Genomic DNA, 24,631 nt, shown 5'->3' on the forward strand with positions numbered 1-24,631 from the left:
CCCTTTTTCCCCAGAGAAACACAATTTGACCACTCTGGGTTAGAGCAACCATTCTTTACAGAGGCTCTGGCACATTTGAAGGAGAAAAAATGTTGAGAAGGGAAGCCTGAAGCGTCAGGGGGTGGGGATGGGGGCTGGTAACTGAACTGATGAAATAACCTTTTTGTAACATTTGATATCATTAATTGCTAAAAGTTTTTACTTTCATCAGGGGAGAGAAAACAAAATCATGTGATCTGTTCCTTTGTGTGTGCTCGAATTAATGAATGCACATACTGGGTTGAATGTTCTAGAAATCTGTTTTGCGTATATATAAGGCCAGGTATGTGGGGCAGAGTTATTTCACTCTTAGCTTAGGTCTTTTTTAGCCCAGCTCCTTGCACAAGTGGCCGGCCTACTGCAGGAGGGCCAGGAACCTTGCAAAGAGTTCCTCAAAGGGCAATGGTCCAAAAAGAAAAGGTTGAGAAAGGCTGGGTTAGAGAATTTCCACTCTTTAATAAGGAGCAACAGAACTCTTGTTTAAAATAGACTTCAGAGGAGTTGTCCTCCAGTGAATTTCCCGCCGTCCCAAAAGAGGCCATGACCAAAATAGAAGCACACACATGCCCACAGCCCTGACCCAGCTGGGACCTCACCGGTGGAACTGGGAATACACCAGTGGGCCAATGGGATCCTGTAACCCCCTTTCCCGTTTTTAGAAGAGTGCTAAAATATGAAATCTCTCAGCTGGGATCCAGCCGTTGCTCTTTCTAGGCCGGTCCTGCCTGCTCTAGCAATCTGTTTTTCAAAGGACTGGCAAAGCGCCTTTGCATGTTTGCTGTTGAAATCCTGGCTGGAAAGATCAGGGACTGAACCTGAAAACCCCTCTTACACTTCCTTGGACCTGGGAAGGAAAAACGTACTGTTTCAAGACAAGCAGAGCTCCACATTTAATCTTCCCAGGGAGAGATCGAAGCTCCTCTGCGTATTGGAAGTGTCCTCCCGCTGGGTATTTTGGCATCGGTTCCCAAACATTTGTTGTGTGTGTGCTCCCATGAGACGGGCAAGACAAATCCAGCGGTTGAAATGTCTTTAATCTTTATTTGGCTGCTTTCAGGAGTTGAGGCTTGAGCCTCGTGAGAAAGCCCTTAGTGGCACAATCCTATTAGCTGCGTGGAGAGGGCCTCTCCCCAAAGGCTGTCTTGTCAGATTGTCAAAACACGCACCCAGGTGTCTCAAAAGTCATCCCTTTGCCTGCCACAGCTATCAGCAAAGATCTGCAGAGCTGTTTTTGCCAGGTCTAGACCAGGGGTAGTCTAGACCAGGGGTATGGCACTCCAGATGTCCATGGACTACAATTCCCATGAAGCCCCTGCCAGCGAATGCTGGCAGGAGCATGTGGGAATTGTAGTCCATGGACATCTGGAGGGCCGCAGTTTGACTACCCCTGGTCTAGACACCACTTTGCGATCACCTGGAAAACCCAAAAGAGCAGTGAAATCTATGACCCGGATGGTCCTGTTTTTCTCCCCAAAATATTGGGCCGATCGAACGGCTGGTCAAACTGTGGCTCTCCAGATGGCCATGGACTACAATTCCCATGAACCCCTGCCAGCAGTAGGGCCTCATGGGAACTGTAGTCCGTGGACATCTGGAGAGCCACATCTTGGCCACCCCAGGACACCTGGATGAGCCAACAGAGAATGCCAGTGACTAATTGTTAAAAATCCTGAAGGTTTTCATTTAGAAAGGGGGGGGGAGACACATAACTCCTCCTTACAGACTACCTGTGACTTTTTGGGGACTCCCCAGTGTAAGGATCTTCAAGAGGTATTAAAGGTAAGCAACCGTAAATGTTCTTTAAACTAATTTTTACTCCTGCACTTTTCTTGGTCCAGATGGCGAACTATAGAGTGGCCCTGTTTTTCTCCCCAAAATATTAGGCAGACCTAGCAACTTCTATGACGAGTAGCCAAACTGTGGGTCTCCAGATGTCCATGGATTCCAATTCCCAAGAGTCCCTGCCAGCCTCATGGGAATTGTAGTCCATGGAGACCCACAGTTTGGCCACCCTGGCCCTATGATCACCAACTAAGAATGTTAAAAATACTGCAGGGTTGTCGTTTAGAAAGGGGGGGGGAGGAGGGAGACACGTGATCATTCCAGTCCACGTTACAGACTACCCATGACTTTCAGGACTCCCCAGTGTACTGATCGTCACAAGGTATTAAAGGTAAGCAACGACAAAAGTCCTAATCTTGGTCCAGTGTGACTTTTGAGCTTTGCGGTTTCATCTCTTGCGCAAACCTCTCCCTGCCCCAACCCGGGACCAAAACCTGAAAGGGCGACCCTAGTCCTTAATTAACTCCGAAGACCAAACAGGAGAAGACAAAGTGTATAATCTGCGTTCTTAAATTAAAAACCCTTCAGGTATATACACCATTACAATACAAGTAAACTTGACAACGGGTAATTTCCAGAATTGATATTGCGGTATTAACCAGCAGCTGGCTGACCCCACCAGTAACAAACTGGATTTAGTGCAGTGTTTAGAAAAAGGCCACGGGGCAGCGGCTAGCTTTCCATTCAGCTGCGTGTAAGGCACGTAATGGATCATAAAAGTCACCATTGTCCGAGGTGGTGGCCTGGAAACCCAGCAGAGGCACATTTTGTGAATACGAACTGGGCTGTGCTCTATGGGTAAAGTGGCCCTGCAACTCTGGAGGAGGTAATCTGTGCCAGGGAGAAGAATCTCCTTGACCAGGGACCAGAGTTTCCCCCTGGAGTAATCTTCTTCCCATAATATTTGCCCTTCCTCAGCAGATGGGCCAGGGAGAATGCAGATCCCATGGTTAACCCAGTGAGGCTCACCCACTTTTTTGCAACGTCTGCAGTTCTGGAATCGCGCCCAATCGAGGGCCGTGGCACAGAATCTCAGTCCTCAGCCTGTTCTATCTTCCACAGCTTTAAAAGGTTCAACCAGCTATTTATTCATTGTGCGGCACATTGTGTCCGGTAGCCAGGAGACCCTGAGATGGTCCGGCTGCCAGGCAAAAATGGTTCACGGGTGGCTTGCCACTGCCTGTCCCTGTGTCACAACTCTGACGTTCCTCGGAGCTCCCCCTTCTGAATGCCAGCCAGGACTGACCCTGCTTGGCTTCTGAGAACTGACAGGATCGGGCTTGCCTGGGCCATCCCGGTCAGGTTAGCTCCATGAGCTTAGGAATTGCTAAGAGCCGGACAGCGCAAGAGTCCAGCAGCCCCTTAAAGACTGACAAAAGTTGAGGGAGGGTCAGAGCTTTTCAGAAGAAGCCAGCAGCGACTCATGGAAGCTCATGCCCTGGCACAAATTCTGTTAGCCTTTATGAGAGCTAGTTTGGTGTAGTGGTTAGGAGTGCAGACTTCTAGTGTGGCATGCCGGGTTCGATTCTGTGCTCCCCCACATGCAGCCAGCTGGTGACTTGGGCTCACCACAGCACTGAGAAAGCTGTTCTGACCGAGCAAGAATATCAGGGGTCTCTCGCCCTCACCCACCACACAAGGTGTCTGTTGTGGGGAGAGGAAAGGGAAGGCAACTGTAAGCCGCTTTGAGCTTCCTTCAGGTAGGGAAAAGTGGCATATAAGAACCAACTCCTCTTCTTCAGTAATCTCAGGGCTCTCTCAGCCTCTCCTCCCTCACAGGGCGTCTGTTGTGGGGAGAGGAAAGGGAAGGCGACTGGGCCCCGCCCCAACCTCAAACGGTGACCGGGGCCCCTGGGGGCTGGGGGCTGTGACCAGGGCCTGGTGCCCCCCCCCTCCCAAGCCTACTGGCTTGCAGTCATTCCATATCCAACACCCAATGCTGGAGGCCAGCAAGGGCTCGACCGGCACAGGCTGTGTGGTCAGTCGGGCACACGAGACAGCTGGAGGGTGGGAGGCCGGCCTTCCGACCAGCCCCGTGTCTTCCGCATGCGCCGAAAGGAACTTGCGCTTCTGCCACAGGTCCCCACAGGTTTTAGACCCTTCGGGCCCCGTGGCTGGAGTTTGCAGGGCAGTCCCAAGCCCGCCGTTATCTGCTTCGGTCCGGAGTCGGCGTGCCGCGGTAGAGGCGTATGGCCTTGCGGCAGATGAGGAAGAACCAGTAGAGCTGCGGGGCGATGAGGAGCGCGTTGGCCACGTTGCAGTGGAGGGGGATGCGGAAGGGCACCTCGTAGAGGGGCAGCCCCGAATGTCGGGCGTAGCACCAGTACATGAAGGGGAAGAGGAGGATCCGGCAGAGGAAGAAGGTGGCCAAGATGAGGATTCCGTTCACTTTGTGCAGGAGTGAGTCTTGTCGCTTGAGCTGCGGAGACAAAAGGAAGCAGAATTTGAAGTGCCGGACCGGGAGGGGGGGCATTCGGACCATCCTGCCCACCCATCCAAAACCTGCTCCAAGTTCTACCATCCAGGGCCTTTGTTACTGGGCTGATTTACTGGCTTGGATGTTTTGGAGGTCTGCTGCATTATCCCCTTTTCTTTGTCTTCATACTGATTTCATGCTGATTTGGGTGATGCTCATTAGGCAGGTTGTGGCTGCGTTATTTTTCTTGCTACCCTCGGATTGTGTTTAGGATGGAATCATAGAATCCTAGAGTGGGAAGGGGCCATACAGGCCATCTAGTCCAACCCCCCCGCTCAACGCAGGATCAGCCCCAAAGCATCCTAAAGCATGTATTGCTGCTGGTGAGTAATTCTCAAAGCGGTTGATTTCTTTAGGGTTTTATGCTGTTTTTATGCTGTTTTTATGCTGTTTTAACATTCCTGGGATTGGCCCCCGGTAGTTTTTCTGGAGAGGCAGCAGAAAAATTGCTGAAATACACGAACAAAATCTCACCACTACCCCCCTTTGTGTGCTTGGGGGCCTGGTAGAGGAAGAAGGCAAAAATTTAAAGCCCCCAAATGCTCCTCCACAAAAGAGTCTGAATGCTGTATCTCTGCATGAGTTCTTGCTCTAGTTCATCTGAGGCCCTGTCATACCTGGAGCACCCCAACACAGAGGGAGAAGCAGGCCTGTTTCACTCTGCAGCAGCCTAGTCCCCGGGGAACAGAGAACTGCAATCCAAGGAGGCGGTGGCACAGTGACAAGGCAGAGAGGAGGAGTCTGCAGGGTTTGTTAAAAGGGCAGGCTGACAGCTAGCATGGTTTAGTGGTTAAGAGTGGAATCCCTAATCTGGCCAGCTGGGTTTGACTCCCCACTCCTCCACATGTAGTCAGCTGGGTGACCTTGGGCTCATCACAGTCCCACTAGAGCTGCTATCACAGAGCAGTTCTCTCAGAGCTCTCTCAGCCACACTAACTACCAGGGCGTCCGATGTGGGGAGAAGAAGGCAAAGGTCTTTGTAAGCCATTTTGGCATTCCTTCAGGCAATGAAAAGTGGGGTTTGGAAAACCAGCTCCTCTTCTTCTCCCTGTGGAGCAAAGGCCTGGGGAGAAAGGGTCTCCTCAGAAGCAAGCTGAGACAGGCAAGAAGTGGGTGGGACAAAGGGGATATAAAAGGCCCCAGCTGCCCCTTAATGGTCCTTTGTGTAGCTGAGACCAAGTAACCAAAACATCTCCCTGAGCCCAGGAAGCAGCTCCCCTGGGACCCTGAGGTGTCCGAAGGAGGCAGTAGCTCAAAGACTGGGGAAGGAGTCATTCTGTCAAGCTCCTGGTAAAGCAGATGGAGGTAACATTTGATAAAGCAGTTTCTTGACTCCTGTATGTATGTATGTATTTTTAAAAGTAAAATTTTTTCCCTGGCCTCCCTTGTGGTTCCAGGCAGCTTATGATTGCCTAGGATTCGTATCTGATTGTGGCCTGGCTGCTATCCCTTGCTGTGGGGTATTCTGTGCTGATGCTGGCTAGGCCCTTGCAGTTCAGGCCTTTGGCTAATCTCTTTGGTTTGGCTTCTGGTGCAATTTGGGTTTGGCCGGCAGCTGTGATGGGTTATGGTTCTCTCTTGTGGTTTTACTCTTCAAACTGCGACAGGGCCAGCCCTTCAGAAGCTTAGCATTGGCTTTGCACGCAGGCGGTCCCTAGTTTACTCTCCGTGTGATCTTGGGGAGAACCACAGCCAATCAGAGAGGGCAATATGGAGCAGAACCAGAGTTGGTTTTTATACCCTGCCTTCCATTGCCTGAAGGAGTCTCAAAGCGGCTGACAATCGCCTTCCCTTTCCTCTCCCCACAACAGACACCCTGTGTGTGTGTGTGGGGGGGGGGCTGAGAAAGCCCTGATATCATTGCTCTGTGAGAACAGTACTATCAGGACTGTGACTAGCCCAAGGTCACCCAGCTGGCTGCATGGGGAGGAGCGGGGAATCAAACCGGGCTCACCAGATTAGAAGCTGCAACTCTTAACCACTCCACTACACCACAATGGTTACAAAGGCAGCGTCATGTGCTCCAGTGCTATGTTAAATTAATTTCAGGCCTACGCTGTGGTTTTATCTCATCCCGACGGTGGTGTGAGATGTTCTTGCATGTTGGCATGATAATCTGCTTTGAACGATGGCAAACAGGATGCAAATAATTTTGATAATGACAGATGATTGCTCTGGCCTGCCTTCCTTGTAGCTGACATCTGTCGAGGGTATTTAATGATGGCCTTTCTTTGTGTCAGGTGCGGGGGCATTCACTGCCAAACCAAAAATGCTGCAAGATGACCTTGTGTGTGTCTCTGTGTGAGTCGCTGCCTCTTCCCAATCAAGAGGCCAAATTGGGAAAGTGTTTCACGTTCCCTTTGGGCAACAAAGACCAATCGATGTCTTGCAGCCTCTTCCTGATGAAGGAAAGCATGGGGAAAATAAAAGAGGACCGAGGCAGGGATTGGTAGGATTTGTAGAATTACAGCCCTGACTTCGAGAGACCGGGAAGCCTGATCCTGTTAGATCTCAAAAGCTTAAGCAGTGCTGACCCCGCCTACTGTTTGGAGGGGAGACCTCCAAGGATTTGGCTGGTAGCTCCTCCAAGGAACACCAGGGGTCATGAAGCAGAGGCAGGAGATCGCAAACTACCTCTGAATGTCCCTAGACAGTCCTTGGTTCTCCCTGCTACGTTACACACACCATAGGAAAAATAAATAAATGTAGAATTGTGCAGAGAGCCGAGAGAACTTTCTCCCCTCGGTTTCATTCTCGGCCAGCCCTCTGGAGGTGCAGCAGGCAAACTCCCTAAAGAAAGCCCTGCTTACCTGCATCAGGATCTTGCCCAGGGACACAAATGGGGTACTGAGTTCTGCTGTGTAGATGCAACCAACAAAGAAGTCCCCCAGCTCGCCCCGGAGATGCTGCAAAGGAAAGGAACGGATGGGGTTTTAGGCTGGAGAACGAGGCATCCATGGCTTCTAGCCAAGCATGGCGCGGTGGTTAAGAGCGGTGAACTATAATCTGGAGAACTGGGTTTGATTCCCCACCCCACCCCCGCCGTCCAAGGGTGGATGACTTTGGGCCCGTCCCAGTTTTCTCACAGCGCTCTCTACCCCAACCAACAAAGACCAACAAAGATTGATTCAAGGTGTGAGCTTTCATGTGCATGCACGCTTCCTCAGACAATGGAACAGGGATCATAAGAGGTACAGCCTAGCAATGACTTATCATACTGCGTATTTAGGATGTTGTGATGCTGTTTACTAATTTGCTATTAACTTACTTCCTCATATCTGTACTCTTATGATCCCCGTTCCCTTGTCTGAGGAACTGTGCACTTTCAGCCACTTTCTTACTGGTCTGTACTAGATTTTCTTCACCTCTGCCTTTCCCAGTACTGTTTTGTCTACCTGGCGCCTGATTTCACGTGTCTTCCCCAGAAGTAGCTTTACCCTAGCAGCACATGCTGCAGGGCCGTAGTGATGCTGTACGTTTAGGGGGCCTGCACACTGGGGTTGTCAGGGGCTCTTCAGACTCATGCGACTTGTGGACCGCAAGACTGAAAAAGGGTGATAAGCATGCTCTCTTAGTAACTGAGCATGCACATTGCTTGTTGACCATGAGCTGCGTAAGTGTGAAGGTTCCCTTAGATCAGGGGTAGTCAAACTGCGGCCCTCCAGATGTCCATGGACTACAATTCCCAGAAGCCCCTGCCAGCATTCGCTTCTGGGAATTGTAGTCCATGGACATCTGGAGGGCCGCAGTTTGACTACCCCTGCCTTAGATACTGGGGCACTGGACTGGCACATCCCTGCAAGGTGGGAGAAATGCTTTCAGCAAAATGAAAGCATCAGTGGCTTCCAATGTTCCCTAGGAAGGGTGCCCTTGTGGTTAGTTGGGCAGCACAAGCAACAGCTTGCTCTGCTGAGGATCCTTAAACCAGGCCTGATGCACCCCCATAGCCCTCAGCTGGATTTCCCAGGTCTGAATCTGGGTTTTGCTGCATGGGAACCAAACACTCTTCCACAGTCACAGTCCCTTTCGCCTCCCTCCCGATGCCGTTTGAGCATCTTAAGCAGATGGGTTACCTTCGTCACCTTTTGCCCCCAAAAGCATACATTGGTCAGCCCTTCGGGAAGCCAGGAAAGTGGGAGACCTCCAAGACCGCAGACAGAAAACTCCTATTATTGTTTAATCTATTTTGCTTCCTTGGATTGTGTTTGCGGATGCCAATAAAGGTTTTCTGAGTCTGAGACATAAAACTCCCACTGAGTGAAACCTAAGAAGCCAAATACCTCCCCCTGCCCCCCCCCCCCATTTCCAGCTCAGCCCTCCCACTGGGTCCCTCTTTGGGGGCTCTCACCACAGCTACGGGGGTGAGGACGAGGAGGATAAAGATGTGGTGCGTGACCATCAGCCGTTCCGTCCTCAGGAAGCCCTTCATGCTCTCCAGGGAGTGTTTCTTCTGGGTCTCGCCTTTCTCTTCATTCTTGTGCCAGTAGCAGAGGTACATGACGTAGAGGTCGTAGGTCATGTAAGAAACCACCATCCAGGTGTACTCTTGGGCCAACCAGTGCCTGTTGGAGGAAACGGCACATGGGAGCATAAAGGAGAGTCGTGCAAAAAGAAAAAGTATTTTTTTTCCCTATTCGATTTCTGCCAATCCAAGTTGATCTTATCAATGGATTCAGCAATTCTATGCAGATGTCAAAAACGAAACTTGGCGGGCCGTCAGCCGCCAAGCACTCAGTGCTTTCTGGCTGCCACCTATCCCATAATATGTGGCATTAAACACTACTGCATATCAGGGATCAATCCCAGCGGGGCGATGGCGTACAAAGGGGGTAGGGTTGCTGGATGAAGCCACGATTTTATCAGGGACTGTCCACGTGTTTCCAGGAATCTCTTCCAAGGGGGATGAAGGCAAACTGTTCAGGGCATATATTCAGGAATATACTGCTTCTGTGCATGGAGGTTCTTCTTCACTTACAGGGCTAGCAGCTATTAACAGACTCTCCTCTGCCAGTTGATGAACATTCGATGTACTTAAGAGAAAAATGTTTGTGCGCCTTCCCTTCCAATACAAACTTAGAATAATAGAGTTGGAAGGGACTTCAAGGGTCATCTAGTCCAACCCCCTGCACTATGCAGGACATTCACATCCCTATCGCTCATCTACTGTCACCTGCCACCCCCTTGAGCCTTCACAGAATCAGCCTCTCTGTCAGATGGCTCTCCAGACTCTGTTTAAAAATCTCCAAAGATGGAGAACCCACTTTATTTGTAACTATTGTTGCATAAGGGGATGTTGCATAAGCCTGGAACCCGCGTACGGGTCGGTGCTTGCGAGTTTTCTAATATCATTGCGAAAGGGGGTGATGGGCAGAAACAGAATGAGCAGGCTCCGCCTACGGTTGGCTCTGGTTCCACCTACTTGGAGTCTGCTAATAGGCTGCCTAAGGAGGTGGTGAGCTCCCCCTCACTGGCAGTCTTCAAGCAAAGGTTGGATACACACTTTTCTTGGATGCTTTAGGATGCTTTGGGCTGATCCTGCGTAGAGCAGGGGGTTGGACTAGATGGCCTGTATGGCCCCTTCCAACTCTATGATTCTATGATTCTACTTTTGGCTCTGGTTCCATCTACCATTGGCTGCCATGCGCTCTGCCCCATCAGCCACCGGGGTACCAGTGGCCGCTGGAGTTACTCATGCCAAAAAGAGCTTCCTTCCATTAACCTGTTTCTAATCACTGCCTGGGGAGGACCCTGCATTTGAGTTATGCATTTCATTTCTAGTCTATCTTTGTCCTCTATTGAGACTCTAAGCCGCTCCTTGACAGAGTGTGTGTGGATCTGAAGCCAGGTCTCCCGGACTCTGGTTCCACTCTAACGAGCACAGCACGTTGGCTCTTAATGTTCGGAGAGAGGAGTGTCTTTTCCTCTGCACAGTGTATAGTCCTGGAACACTCCCACCCCAGCCCTCTTTCCTTGCAATCAAAGTCTCGGGAAATCAAGCTGTCCGGGTAGGTTCTGTTATGCATGCGGCCATGTTAACAATCCTACGAAGGACCGAGCTTGAGGCCTGAAGTAGGATTCAAGAGAGCATGGTCTCGACCAATCCGCTGCCAGGATCCCAAGCCAGGATCCAATCAGTTCAAACCTGCATGCAACCAATCTCCCACGGACATGGGTGCTCCATTGTCTTTTGTGTGTATATATTGGGGGGGGGGATGGTTGGCGTGGGTTTTTAAGTGCAGTCTTGGTGCAGCTTGCATCATGTTCTGGCACCGATACAGAGCTGCAGTGGTTCCAGCGTCTGTGTGTTCCTCAGCCCACGGACATCACAGGTTCCCTGCTAAGAGCAGACCTCCAAAGGAGGATCTTGCTGGTTCGGTTCCTGTGCTGAGGGACAACCTTACTGAGCCTGCGGGCACATCAGGAAGTCTGCTATGGCACGGCGGGCACATCCACAATACAGCTGCCAGAACAAGGCTGCCGCGATGGGAGGCGCCAGTCCCGAAAGGGCTGCCGCAGTGAAGATCTTTGTGTAGAGGTGGCACCTGCTGACAATGCCATGTTTTTTAAAAATCTGCCCGTCAGAAGCCTTGCAGGGCAAAAGCCACGTCTGTTTTCTAAAAAGCATTGGTGGGCTCTGTGCACCCAGGGGGCACTGCATTGGGGACCCCTGGTCTACATGCTCAGAAAAGAGGGGGGATTGGTTTACCCTCCACGATCTTGTCATCCTGGACTCGTATCTGAGACTATATAAAAAGCTGGGGGGGTGGGGGAGATTTAAACACAGCCCTTCTCTGTATCTCTTTGTAAGGCATGCAGGGAGGGCTATTGGGAAACAACTGCAGTGCTTTCCCCCACTGTAGCAAGGAAGCTTGCATAACCCGGAAGACGTTTAACTGACTAGGTATCCTACCGCTTATGCCACGGCGATGTTTTCATCAGGGAACTGGATGTAGCGTAACCCACAAAGCACCACCAATGGGCAGCGTGGAGTAAGAACCACCACAGCTCCCTGCCCTGAATCATTTGCGTGGCAAAAGTCAGTAGTGTGGGAAAGTGCAAGTATAGAGTTAAAATGATTTTGTTTCCCTCCACTCCCTCCTGAGGCCAGAAATTGCCTCCTGGAAGTTCACTGGCCTTCCGAGGTCAAGTGACTCCGTATGTCATAAGAACGTAAGAGACGCCATGTTGGGTCAGGCCAATGGCCCATCCAGTCCAGAACTCTGTGTCACACCATGGCCAAAATCCCGTTGCTATCAGGAGGTCCACCAGATGGGCCAGAACCCCTCCTACTCTTTCCCCCCAAAGCACCAAGAATACAGAGCAACACTACTCCAGGAAGGGCGTTCCACCTGTACTTGTTTGGTGGAGTGATTAGGAGTGTGGACTTCTAATCTGGCATTCCGTGTTCGATTCTGCACTCCCCCACATGCAGCCAGCTGGGTGACCTTGGGCCGGCCACAGCACTGATAAAGCTGTTCTGAGCGAGCAGTGATATCAGGGCTCTCTCAGCCTCACCCATCTCACAGGTTGTATGTTATGGGGAGAGGAAAGGGAAGGCGACTGTAAGCTGCTTTGAGACTCCTTCGGGTAGAGAAAAGCGGCATATTAGAACCAACTCTTCTTCATCTTCAGTAATATCAGGGCTCTCTCAGCCTTATCCGCCTTACAGGGTGTCTGTGGTGGGGAGAGGAAAGGGAAGGCGACTGTAAGCCGCTTTGAGCCTCCTTCGGGTAGAGGAAAGCAGCATATAAGAACCAACTCTTCTCCCTTCATCTAGCTACTGATGAACCTCTGCTCCAGATGTTTATCCAGTCCCCTCTTGAAGCTAAGAGCAGACCTCATAACTTTCGTGATGAGCCATTTAACAGAAAACTTATCCTTTGGCTCTCAGAGGTTTCTACTAACTTCCTTATCCAAGGGGCGATTCCTTTCTCTGAGTTTATTGTACATAAAGCAGTATAATATTACGTGAATCAACTTGTTTTGCCTCGCATTTACATAAGCAAATAGAAGCTGCTATTTAAAGCCCTGTCCTGCCATTTCTGCTGTCAGAAAAGCGTTAGAGCGTGCCAATGTGAAGATTCTTCCATATTCATGCATTGGGAAATACAGATGCTTAGAAAGAGTATCTCTGGGTGTGTATGTGAGGAAAGAGTTGTTTTTTTGTACCCTGCTTTCTACTACCAGAAGGAGTTTCAAGATGTACCTGAAAGATGACAACCGCCTATACTTCTCCTCCTCACAGCAGACACCCTGCGAGGTAGGTAGGGCCGAGAGAGCTCTGAGAGAACTGTGAATGTCCCAAAGTCACCATATGGGGGAGTGGGGAATGAAGCCTGGTTCTCCAGATTAGAGGCTGCCATTCTTAAGCGCTACACTGAAGAGGAGCCAGGATGCGTTTATCTGAGATGCAATCACATATTTTACCAGCTGTGGGGACTGTTGGAAGGCAGATGAGGAGGGAGGAAGACAGAGCTAACCAAGAGAATGTGGGAGGGACAACTAAGGAAGAAAAGGGTGTGGATGGAAGACACAAGTAGTGTAAGGCTATGGGACAAAATGGGTGTTTAAGCAGTGAAAGACAGAGATAACGAAAAGTGTTACTATTCATGCCAGGGACATGGGGGTATTTGATTAGTGGGTTCTGTGGAAAGGAGTGTAAGCAAAGTGGGTCTTTGGGGAGAAAGATGGAGGGGAAGGACTCCCACTTGCTCGGTACTCTACACTCTACAGTCCTGCCTTGGAGTAAAACCCTCTAACTGCATCCTTCCGAGCAGCAAACACAACAGAACCCCACTCTGCTCCAATCAGCAGCCGGCAGACGAATGACATAATCTCAATTGCTCAGTTCTCTGAGCATGTACAAAGTGTCTTCTCAGCTCCACAGCTAATTCCTTTCCACGGAGCCGGCCCGGGCTCGCTTGATGGGGAAAGCATCTTTGCGTGCGACACAAAGCGCAGCATGAAAGGTGCCATTCTGTTGCGGCTCAAGATTTCAAAGCCCCGCTCTGCCCTGAAGCTCACTAGTGCAGGGGTAGTCAACCTGTGGTCCTCCAGATGTCCATGGACTACAATTCCCATGAGCCCCTGCCAGCATTTGCTGGCAGGGGCTCATGGGAATTGTAGTCCATGGACATCTGGAGGACCACAGGTTGACTACCCCTGCACTAGGGGACTGAAGGCCACCCACTTCGCAGGGTTGTTGTGAGGACAAAACAGGCTGGCGAGAAAACACGCCACCACTGAAGTTTTTTGAGGGAAGGGTGGGACCAAATGGGGAGATAAAAGCTTCTTGAAGACGCACAAAACGAGGGAGGGGGGGAGGTTGCAATTTTTGCTCCTTGCATTCGGCTGTGGGGATGTCACTGAAGTGTCTGAACCCTGGCGGGAGCCTGTTTAAAATCACCACTACAGGCTGTGTATTTTGAAGGGCGCCCGCCACTCCGGGCAAGAGGGAAAGGACCTATATATGTGGGGGAGCAGCGGCCGATAAACAAGAGGCAGTTCGGAGCCGGCAAGGACCAGGGAATTCGTTTTCTCTTGTGCGGGAGCTGGACACTTCCTTGATGGTATCTCTTGCCTGTGAGAGGGACAGGCCTGTGGGGGATGCTGAGCCAGGAACTTTGCAGAGTCAAGCTCCTACCTGCCCCAGCCAGCTATAGAGACAGGGCTTGCTCACAGAGTCTAGGCCTCAAGGCCTACTTCCAGGGGCAGAAGGACATGAGGCAGCGCCAGCTGGCAGACCTGACCCTGGCGGATGAAGTGAAGCTTCAGGATTGGACAGTGGTAAGGTAAAGTGCTGTCCAGTCATGGATGGCTTGGCAGCTCCATACGGCAGGGGTGGCCAAACCGTGTCCCTCCAGATGTCCACGGACTACAAGTCCCATGAGTCCCTGCCAGCACCATGCTGGCAGGGGCTCATGGGACTTGTGGTCCGTGAACTTCTGGAGCACCACGATTTGGCTACCCCTGTCACAAGGTATAGAAAGCTAGGGACATTCTCTCTTTCTGCATCATATTTTGGACAGTAAAAGAAAACATGGAGCGATGGATCAAGTTCTACCCTTTGGCAGTCACAGTAACCCTGGTTTCGAGGTATTGGAAGGAAACGACCCTTCCGTTTGGGCTGATGGTAACGGGATCCATCGCGCAAGCATATACGGCCGTCTCAAATTGGGAGCTGTCAATATATCAACAATACGTCCCACGATAATATCCCAGATATATGGCGGTAGAGAGGTGGGGGCGGTAAGGACTGGCACAGGGATGTGGGTGCGTTTTTTTTTCTGTACTTTTATTGCCGTATTGTATTTTGATGTTGTAAGCTGCCAGGAGCTGGCAGGCCAGGAGCGGTGGCTTAGAAATTAAATTAATAATAAATGCTCCAAGCACAGAGGCAGATAACATTCAGCAGAGTGTGCAATGCCAGGGTGTAGTGGAGAACATTTCCTCCTGGCGTCTCTTTTAAGGTCATTCCGGCGATGTTTAAACAGTTTCTGGGCAAGAAGCGATTGTCTGCTTATTATTATTATTATTGTTTAATTTATATCCTGCCTCCCTCCGGAGGCTTGAGGCGGGTCACATAAAAACCAATCCCCTAAAACAATAAAGAGTCAGGCTTTCTGCTTTAGAGTTAGGCTTTCTGCTTTAGAGTCAGGCTTTCTGCTTTAAATAAGCAGCAGGCAATCGGCAGCCCCGATCTTTTGCCTGTGGCCTTGGGAAGCAGGGCTTGCTCTCCGGGAAGAGGGCAGAGTGCGGCAGCTGGCATGCTGTCTCTCTCTGGGTGAAAGTCCTTCCCACACCCCTGCCTCAGGTTTATATGGCTCTTTGTGTTTCGCTCACCTGTCATGTACCACATCCTTGCAGCTAAAGATGACGACGAGGCCCGAGAGTGTAGCCATCATGGCTTGGATGGAGGAGACCAGCCTGTAGGGAGAGCAGGAAAAAAAAAACAATGACTACACAGCTACCTTTAGGGCAGCAGTTCACACCTGTCTTCCTGCTCCCAGCCGCAAAAACAAAGCCCCTTTGTGCATCAGCGTAGCAACACGGCATCGATAAGTAAATATTGACTGGCGCCAAGAAGTGAACCGATTTCCTTTCCATCTGGCTCCTCTGACAGGGGTGTGTGACGTTTGCACCATGGGAATTGTAATCCCTGGACATCTCAAGAGACATAGTTTGGCCACCCCTGCTCTAAAGCAATGCATCGTACATGAACACTCATGAAGCTGCCTTAAACCAAATCAGGCCCTTCCTCCATCAAAGTCGGTAGTGTGTGCTCAGGCTGGCAGCAGCTCTCTACAGTCTCAGGCAGAGGTCTTTCCCATCGCCTGGCCCTTTCAACTGGAGATGCTGCTGGGGATTGACCCTGGGCCCTTCTGCACGCCGAGCAGATGCTCTGCCCCTGAGCCACAGCTCCGCCGCACAAGAAAGAACCAGAAGGAAAGCAGGGAATTCAGAGTCAAAAGAGGCAGTAAAATGCAACCGCACCCTAACCTGAAAACCAGCCATCCAGGCAGGCACCGAAACAAGGCCATAGGAGCAACCAGACAGATCTTTATGGGGCTGCTGCCCCTCGACTCTGGAATTCCCTCCCCCCAGACTGCCACCAGAGCCAGACCCTGTGCATCCCACGGCGGCTAATCATGAAGGTCCAACTCAGACCTCCAGGGGCAGGAGGAGGTTTCAGCAATGTAATTAAAGGGTGCCATTTTTGCTGCCCCACACAAAAACATATACTCCATACAAGATTCAGGTGGGTCACCATGTCGGTCTGAAGCAATGGAACAAAGTTTGAATCTAGGGGAAACTTTTAAGACCAACTAAGTTTTCATGCGCATGCAGAAATGGGCTTACATGACGTATAGAACAATATCAGTTAGATTTCGGGGATGGGGGGGATTTCACAGCCTGAGTAGTTCAGCAGTGGAATAAACTGCTTAAAGAGTGGTGAAGGCCCCCCCTCACTGGTGGTCTTCAAGCAGCAGCTGGACAGATGCTTATCCAGGATGCTTTAGGCTGATCCTGCGTTGAGCAGGGGGTGGGACTAGATGGCCTGCGTGGCCCTTTCCCACTCTAGGATTCTGTAGATAGATTCAGGTGGGTGGTCACGTTGGCCTGAAGCAGCAGAACAAAGTTTGAGTCCAGGGGCACCTTTAAGACCCACAAGATTTGAATCCGGGTGTCAGCTTTCGTGTGCATGCCTGAAAGCACCCACAGCCTTGCCCACCAACCTGTTAAAAGGCAAATTGGCAAGGTTGCCGTGTTCAGATAACAAGGCAAATATTCTTAAATCAATAAAGCCTGCTTGCCTTCTATTATTCATTCATTCACTTGTCAGGGGGGCTGCGTTTTGTGTTTCGGTCTCTGTCCGTTTCCCCATTTGTTTGTCCGGGTGTCTTTGGAAAAACTGGGCGAGTTGGCCCACTGTCTAGGTAGTATTTACGGAACTGGGTGTGTGTGTGTGTGTTTGGATTATTCTCACGAGGGCTTCTGGCGGTGTGTTCTCCCAGCGCTTTGAAAACAGCAAGAAGGAACGACGCTGGCTCATGGGAACGAACTGTGGTGCCATTTGGAGAGGGCACAATGTGGGCATAAAGAGAACAGGAAGTCCGAGGGCTTTCTGCAGCATGATGCACGGAGGTTTGCTGCCTTTGATTTGACCCATGCATTGAAAAATGCAGCATGCAATGTGGACCGCGTTACTGGCTGGTTCGCTGTTTGGGGATGTTTTTAGCCCGTTTCCCGCATTGGCAAGGGAAGGACCCTGCTTGAAAGGCTTTCGAGAGCCGGGGTAGACATGAGGTCCGTTGTTGGACTCTCCCAGGTTGTTGGATGATTTTCTTGAGGCTTGGGAAGCGGCCACGGCTCGGAGACAGAGCGTCTGCTTTGCATGCAAAGGAATCCCAGGTTCAACTCCCAGCATTCCCAGTGGTCTGTTTCATATGGATAGCCCATGGGGTTAGAGTTTTCTTCCCGTCTTTCCTCTGATTTTATCTTTCCTCTAGTTTACGATGAAAGCGAGCAGCTTAAAAACAAACCGGGAACCTGACATGCATTTAAATGCCAATGTCATAAATCACTAAAGAAGAACGCCTTGCACTGCGCATCTTACTGGAAGGGTCTGGTTTGAACCATTAAGATCTTACGTGGTCTGGGCCCTGCGTACCCGACGGACTGCTTCTCTGAATATGTTCCCCAGAGAGCTCTTTGATCATGCAGTGCCAGTCTGCTGAGGATCCCTGGCCCCAAGGAAATCTGTCTGGCCTCAACTGGCCTCCCTCCGGCCCCCACAGCCCTCTGTTCCCCTCCCCACCCCCGATTCCTCTTATTTTAACATCAGATGGGCCAATATTGTCGAATCACCATAGAATCGCAGAGTTGGAAGGGATCTCCGGGGTCATCTAGTCCAACCCCCTGAACAATGCAGGATACTCAACAAGTACCTGCCCGCCCACTGTAACCCCAACTTCATGCCCATCAGCAATGGCAGGTGTGACAGAAATCAATGGTGGTTGTTTTAACTTTATACATGTAACTTGTTGGGCCTATGATTCATTTATTGGTTTTATTTTGTTTTAAATCGCGTAAACCGCCCCGAGACAGTTTTCGAGTTGGACAGTATATAAACACCTGAATGAATGAATGAATGAATGAACAGAACTCAGCAGACCGAGAAAAAACGGTGCCCCTCCCAAATCCCAGTATTTATATTTATTTATTTAATTCATTTATATCCTGCCTTCCTCCCCAATCAGTTCATCGTCACAACAACCCTGAGCGGTAGGCAACACCCATCAAACTTTCTGGAAGCTCCACAAGCAGTCCACCTAATCTTACAGGTGGGAGCAAATAACGTCCCCAAAACACTCCGCCAAAAAGGTTGGAAGGAAAAGTGGTGGCTGGCCCTGGATTTGACTGGCTCCTTCAAGGCTGCAGGGCAGCTCTCTCAGACAGCGTGGAGCTGGCAGAAGGGTCAGGAGATCTGCACGTGCTCAGACTTCTCAAGGGATTAATCCCTCGGGGAGCTCCCAGGAATGGAATGCCCGTGCTGACAGGTGGGTGGGTGGGTGGGTGGCATTTGCCTTTCGGGGTGGTCTCAGCAGCCGCTTCAAATCCTGCTTGCAGAGCCCAGGAACTCATTTTTCAACATTGCTGCACTCAACATGTTCCCGCATTCTTGGAAAACTGTCCCAGAGGTCTTGGACAGTTGATCCACTTTCAAACAGCCAGAGTAAAAATGGGCAACGGCACGTGCCCAAACTTAAGCACAACCTAACAGAGAGAGAAAGACCTGTCCAATGGCAATACAATAAAATACAATACAATAAAATAAAGGAAGTGTCCCTTTTACAGTTTTCCTTATCTGTTTATTCAGTAGGACTTCTTGTCAAAATGGCATCTAGGTGATTTCCGTTTTCTGTGAAATTCTTTCCTGAGTGACAAGTCCTCTGAGTCTTCAATATTTTTATCAGTTTTATAAGTATCAAGAATATAAACCTTATGTATAGTAATAATATAATACTGGCCACAGGCTCACATAGGTATGGGGATATCTTTATTTAATTGTATTGCCATCGGATAGGTCTTTCTCTGTTAGGTTTAGTTGTTAGACCGTCCTTCTTATATTCTTGTATGAAAACGTAAGCACAAGACAGTCTAAGGAGGATTATTCTCCTCTCGCACACAGGGCAGGTCACCGAGAGAGAAGTTGAAGCCGATGAGTCTCAATATCTGGAGCCATTCGCAAGCAGCTGGACAGAAATAAATAAAAGGCCCAGACAGCTCTGATGAACGCAATCCAGCCACTTAGATAGGAGCTCACGGGATGTGTCTCTGGATGAGTCACTGCTCTGACCTGCCTGTCAGACCGCGTCTTTGCATCAGGTGTGGACCAGCTCGGCCAACAGCTCCCCATGTAGAAATGCATCACCTGATGCCAGAAGAGGGCGAATGTTGCGTCTCTGCATTAGTCAGCGTGATGTAATGGTTAAGAGCGGCAGTTTCTAATCTGGTGAGCCGGGTTTGATTCCCCGCTCCTCCACATGAAGCCAGCTGGGTGACCTTGGTCCAGTCACAGTCCTGAGAATGCTGTTCTGATACCTTTCCTGCACCGGCAGCTACCGCCAGGCTTTTGCAACAGGGCAGTTTTCCTTGCCATTCCCTGAATCCCCAAGGGGGGCTGTTTTGCCTGGCGCACCCTGTCCGCCCCAGATTTCTGCCCCCGAAGGAGGAAGCCAGGACGGAGAGGTTCCACTTCGCTTCGTGGTGGTTCGGGGCTCTTTGTTTTATTTTCAAGAAGGTGGGATTGCATAACAATGCAGTCCTAACTTCTTGAAAATAAAAAATGCCCCAGCTTGCTCTGCGGCGCTGCACAGTGCCATAGAGCTGGCTGGGGCGTTTTTTGTCCCTTTTGGGACTCAGTAATCCAGGCAGGAGCTGGGCCTAAATGGCCCGACTCTTCCCTAGCACACAGGCCTGCCCAGACATAGGCCCCGATGGCAAAAATCTGTGTTCCCTTGCCAGGGGGCAAATGAAGGCCTGAGTCGAGCCAGACTTGGTGCCAACATCATCTGGAAGCAGGGATTAGCTCTGCAAACCAATGAGCGCCAGCACAGGCGTAATTCCCTATGTGAAGAAAGGTCTCACAGAACAGTCCTGTCCGAGCTCTCTCAGCCTCACCCACCTCGCAGGGTGTCTGTGGTGGGGAGAGAGAAGGTAAGGTGACTGTAAGCCACTTTGAGACTCAATTAAGTAGAGAAAAGCAGCGATTCTTCTTCTTCTTCACTAATCTCAGGGCTCTCTCAGCCTCACCTCCCTCACAGGGTGTCTGTTGTGGGGAGAGGAAGGGAAGGCGATTGAAAGCCGCTTTGAGACTCCTTCGGGGAGTGAAAAGCTGGGGCATAAAAATCAACTCTTTGTCTTCCAGTCACTGCTCTGAGCTCACCTCCTTCCCTTTCTATTCCATCCTACCCCTGTTTTTGCTGGAGAGTTTGCAGAAAAAGAAAAGGTCATGATTCTGAGAATCCGTTCTTTAAATGAAGCTCCCTCTGAGGAGGCTCTGTGGGAATCGGAAGCATGGTGCCATGCTGAGTCTCACATTCTAGCCCAAGATGTGAGAGACCTAGCAGGGGCCGGTGCTCCATCATCTGCACTGCTCACCAGTTTTGTTTCCAGGTCAAGTTTAAGGTATTGGTGTTAACTTTTAAGGCAATACGCGGTCTGGGTCCTGCCTACCTGCAGGACTGCTTGGTTGCTTATGTTCCCCGCAGAGCCCTTCGTTCTGCGGGTAGGAATTTACTGGCTGTCCTGGGCCTCCAGGACGTTCGCCTGGCCTGGGCCAGGGCCTTTTCGGTCCTGGCCCCAACCTGGTGGAATTAGTTCCCAGAAGAGCTGAGTGCCCTGCCGGAGTTACCACCTTTCCGCAGGCCCTCCAAAACGGAGCTCTTCCGCCAGGCATATGGTTGAGGCCAGGGCAGAGCCCCGGGTTTCCAGCTTGGATCCCAGGGTCTATCGGACCAGGTCCCTCTCTCACTGGGAGGGCCTCAGGCTGAACAAGATGGGATTAGAATAGATGATAGAGGATGTCCACTGCTGCCTCTTATATTGTTTTTTTTACTGTTAATTGGGTAAATTTTGGGGGTTTTATTGTATTTTTAGTATTTTATTATGTAAACCGCCAGAAGACCTGCTGGGTAGCGGTGGTATATAAATCTAAAAATAAATAAATGTCCATGGACTAGGATTACCTTAGGGTTGCTATCTCTGCTGGTAGGGCCTCATGGTAACTATAGTCCATGGACATCTGGAGAGCCACAGTTTGGCCAGCCCTGCTCTACAAGGCTGCCATAAATGATGTGATGCCCTGCGCACTTCCAATACCCTTTAGAAGCCGATTTTCCTGTTCCACACAGGAAAACCCAGCTGCAAAAGCACATTTGAGAGGGCATTGTCCAATGTACGCGGAACTCCTGCTTCTCTTCCAAGAAGCCCAGAGCGGCATACCATTCCTCAATTTATCTTCATGACAACCCTGTGAGGAGGGCCACATGGAGGAACGGGGCATGCCACCCGGGAGTAATTCAGAAATTTTAAAGGGCCTGTCCTCCCACTGTACTCACGAGGGCAGGATGTTTCCCGCTGAACTCCCTCTTAGCCAAATATTTTTCTTGCCACCATTCCTCCATGTCGAGAGCAGCATCAGAGTCCTCCCTCATGAATTTAATTTTCACAACACATCCACAGGGCTACAATCTGCTCCGGACACCAGGTCCACGCAACTGGGCTCCTTCAGACTCAACGGTCCTTTCCCTCTGCTGCCAAACGTTGGGTGCACCATCTCCCGTGAACAGCTGAGCATATGGTCAGCTGAGCTAGGATGACCCAGTGGTGAGACAAAGACCCGGGAGACCCGGGTTCTAATCCCCACTCTGCCACGGAAGCTCGCTAGGTGGTTGGCCTTGGGCTACTCACATTCTCTCACCCTAGCCTACCTCACAGGGTTGTTGAGAGGATGGAATGATGGAAGCTGCTTTGGGTCCCTGTTGAGGAGAAAAGCAGCGTGATACAAATGAATTTATTACTACTACTACTAATACTATTATTACTAATAATAGTTGGAATGCTTCTGGGAGGCAGCCCCAGTGCTGATTTTACTGGAGCTCTTGAAACAGAGGCTAAAAGCCTCATGAAACATTTTGGGCAATGAGTAAAGTGCATCAGCTCAGCTCCTGGCACAGCGAGAATCTGGCAAAGAGGCATCTGGAATTCCCAGATCTTGAAGTGCAGATCCTCGAATTCCCAGATCTCAAGCGCAGCTCTTCGAATTCCCGGAGCAGAACACCGTCTACCAGTCCAATATCTGATTGTGACAAGTCACTACCGTCATTTGATGTGCCCGGAGCTCCTGGACTGAGAGGTGGCTTCCGCCAGGAGCCCATCCGGCGACCTCAGGCCAGCCGAGAGCCCTGCCAGCCCCCGCTCCTCTCCTCCCCTCCCATCTCCCCAGCCCACCTCGCCAGGTTGTGCTCGAAGCCGTATGTAAACCACGCCGCCCTACATAAACCATGCCGGCTCCGGCTCCGGCGCGCTCCCAGCAAGGTCAACACTCCACCACGCTCCGCAGGTGATTCCTCCGGCCCGCCCCTCTCCTCCCCTCCCTGCGCAAACAAGCCCGCGGCGTGCGCGGCGGCGGCCCCTCGGCCCATTCATTCATGCGCCCCGGGCCCGGGGAGAAGCAGCCCCTGGTCCCTCTGCACGGAAACGCTCCGGGAGGGCTGCCCGCGCGCCCCCCTGCCTCCGCCCCGCCCCGAGAGCAGCCGCGCCGCCGCCGCCGCCGCCCCAAGACCTCCGCGGGCCTGGCCGCAGCCGGCGCCCCCCGCGCCCGTCCAGCCCCGACGGCGGCGCGCCCTGCCTGGCCACCTGGCTGCGTCTCCCGGTCGGTACCTGCTGCTGAGCACCAAGCGGTCCTTGCGGCTCCATGCGGGCGCGAGGCTGGCCAGGCTCCGCAGGCAGGCGGCGAAGAGCGCCGGGAAGAGCAGGGCCCCGAGGACCAGCGTCTGCCACATGCCCCCCGCGCCGTCCGCCAGCCGCGCAGCCCCGCTTGTCAACAGCAGGCCGGCCTGCGCCCGGCGGCGGCAGGCGGGCGGGCGGGAGGAGGAGGAGGGCGCAGGGCAGGGCAGCAAGGAAGGAAGGGGCGGACGGCGCGCCGCCTCCCGAGACAGAGCCTGGGAAAGGCGGGACGCCGGGGGCTCCCGAACCGCCCCCTGGGCGAGGCTAGCCCAGGCGCTGGGAGCCTCCCGACGGCCGCTGGGGACGCTCCAGCCGGGCCAAGGGGCGATGGGGGGTGAAGATCGCCGGGCCAAGGGGCGGCCGGGAAGTCCCCAGCTGGCTCTGGATCCCCCCCCCCAACCCGCGCTCATGCCAGGCTCAGGACTAGGGTGGGCAGATCCTCCCCTGCCCGCTCCAGCTGGGCACCCTCCTGGAGTTTGGGCGGAGGGAGCCTGGGGAGGGCGCCCCCCAAAGGGGATCTGACCTCGGGAAAGGTGTAAGGCGGGGGGGGGGTGTCGCCAGGTCCCCACGGGAGGCTGGCGTCGGCTTCCATGGCCATGCACACTTCCTCAGATATGTGGGTTTGATGCGTCCTCGATTCTGGGCCCGACCCAGAAGGAGTTCCCGGGACTGCTGAGGAGGACCCCCACGGGAGCTGCCACCCTTCCGCAGGGCCTGTAAAAGGGAACACCAGCAGTGACTAATCTCGGATCAGGAGATTGCAATTGCACTGGGAGTGGTGACTTTTGCACCTAAGACAAGAGGAGGTGTTGTAAAGGGAATGCCGGAATGCTGATGCCTTCTGTTTATCAGGAGGTACGGCCAGCGCAAGCCCTCTGTGAGAATGAGAGTCTCTTACATCTTACATCTCCGGCAGAGAAATGTTTGTGCAATACTGCAGTTTGTTGTGGGCAAGGGTTATCTTGGGATGGCCTCTTTTAGCCTGCCACCTCTTACTTTCTGTGTAGACCAGCCTTTCTCAACTTTTTCACCATCGAGAAACCCATGAAATATTCTTCAGGCTTTGAGTGGACACTCCCACCCAGGGCCTCTCCCCTTTCCACCCCCTCCAGGCCCATAATGAGCCATTGGGGGGGGGAGGTTGGGTTGACATGAACATATATGGTCATCTCTCCAAAAAACGTTTAACAAATATCTATAAAGATTAATTACCTCCCACCCATTTAGGAAACCTTCCCAGGGCTGTCAAGAAACCCCAGGGTTTCACAAACCCCTAGATGAGAAAGCCTGGTGTAGACCAACCCTGGAGTTTGTCGTTCAGTCTGGTTGCTATATAGTATGCTTGCGATAGTATGCTTGTGATTGAAGATGAAACTCAAGTACTTTGGCCACCTCATGAGAAGGAAGGACTCCCTGGAGAAGAGCCTAATGCTGGGAGCGATCGAGGGCAAAAGAAGAAGGGGATGACAGAGAATGAGGTGGCTGGATGGAGTCACTGAAGCAGTTGGTGCAAACTTAAATGGACTCCGGGGAATGGTGGAGGACAGGATGGCCTGGAGGATCATTGTCCATGGGGTCACGATGGGTCGGACACGACTTTGCACCTAACAACAACAACAATGCTTGTGATACTTGTATTTACAGAAATAAGAGCAGGGCACACGTAGGGGTAAAACAGGACTGTTTAGGGATGCCAGTCCCAAGCTTGGATCCCCTGGTTTTACAGCTCCTCTCCAGGCAACAGAGATCAGTTCTCCTGGA

The 24,631-nt window shown here is 51.7% G+C and overlaps 1 protein-coding gene and 1 long non-coding RNA gene across 2 annotated transcripts in view; one reads left to right on the forward strand and one right to left on the reverse strand.

Moving 5' to 3' along the window:
* Positions 1-1,060: 1,060 nt before the first annotated feature.
* TLCD3A (TLC domain containing 3A) lies at positions 1,061-23,295 on the reverse strand. The gene is made up of 5 exons (XM_077312811.1): positions 22,805-23,295; positions 15,200-15,283; positions 8,706-8,919; positions 7,168-7,263; positions 1,061-4,300 (listed from the first exon to the last, which is right to left on the reverse strand). Exons 1-5 carry the CDS (start codon positions 23,278-23,280, stop codon positions 4,028-4,030), a joined length of 1,143 nt encoding a protein of 380 aa, XP_077168926.1. The 5' UTR covers positions 23,281-23,295; the 3' UTR covers positions 1,061-4,027.
* The window catches only part of LOC143824950 (uncharacterized), a 28,066-nt gene continuing 25,548 nt past the window's right edge, over positions 22,114-24,631 (forward strand). The window contains exon 1 of the long non-coding RNA XR_013226918.1: positions 22,114-22,484. This is a non-coding gene — a long non-coding RNA (uncharacterized LOC143824950). The remainder of the gene's footprint in view (positions 22,485-24,631) is intronic.

This window comes from Paroedura picta, chromosome 15 (assembly GCF_049243985.1).
Source record: "Paroedura picta isolate Pp20150507F chromosome 15, Ppicta_v3.0, whole genome shotgun sequence".
In the NCBI taxonomy this organism is placed as follows: domain Eukaryota; kingdom Metazoa; phylum Chordata; class Lepidosauria; order Squamata; family Gekkonidae; genus Paroedura; species Paroedura picta.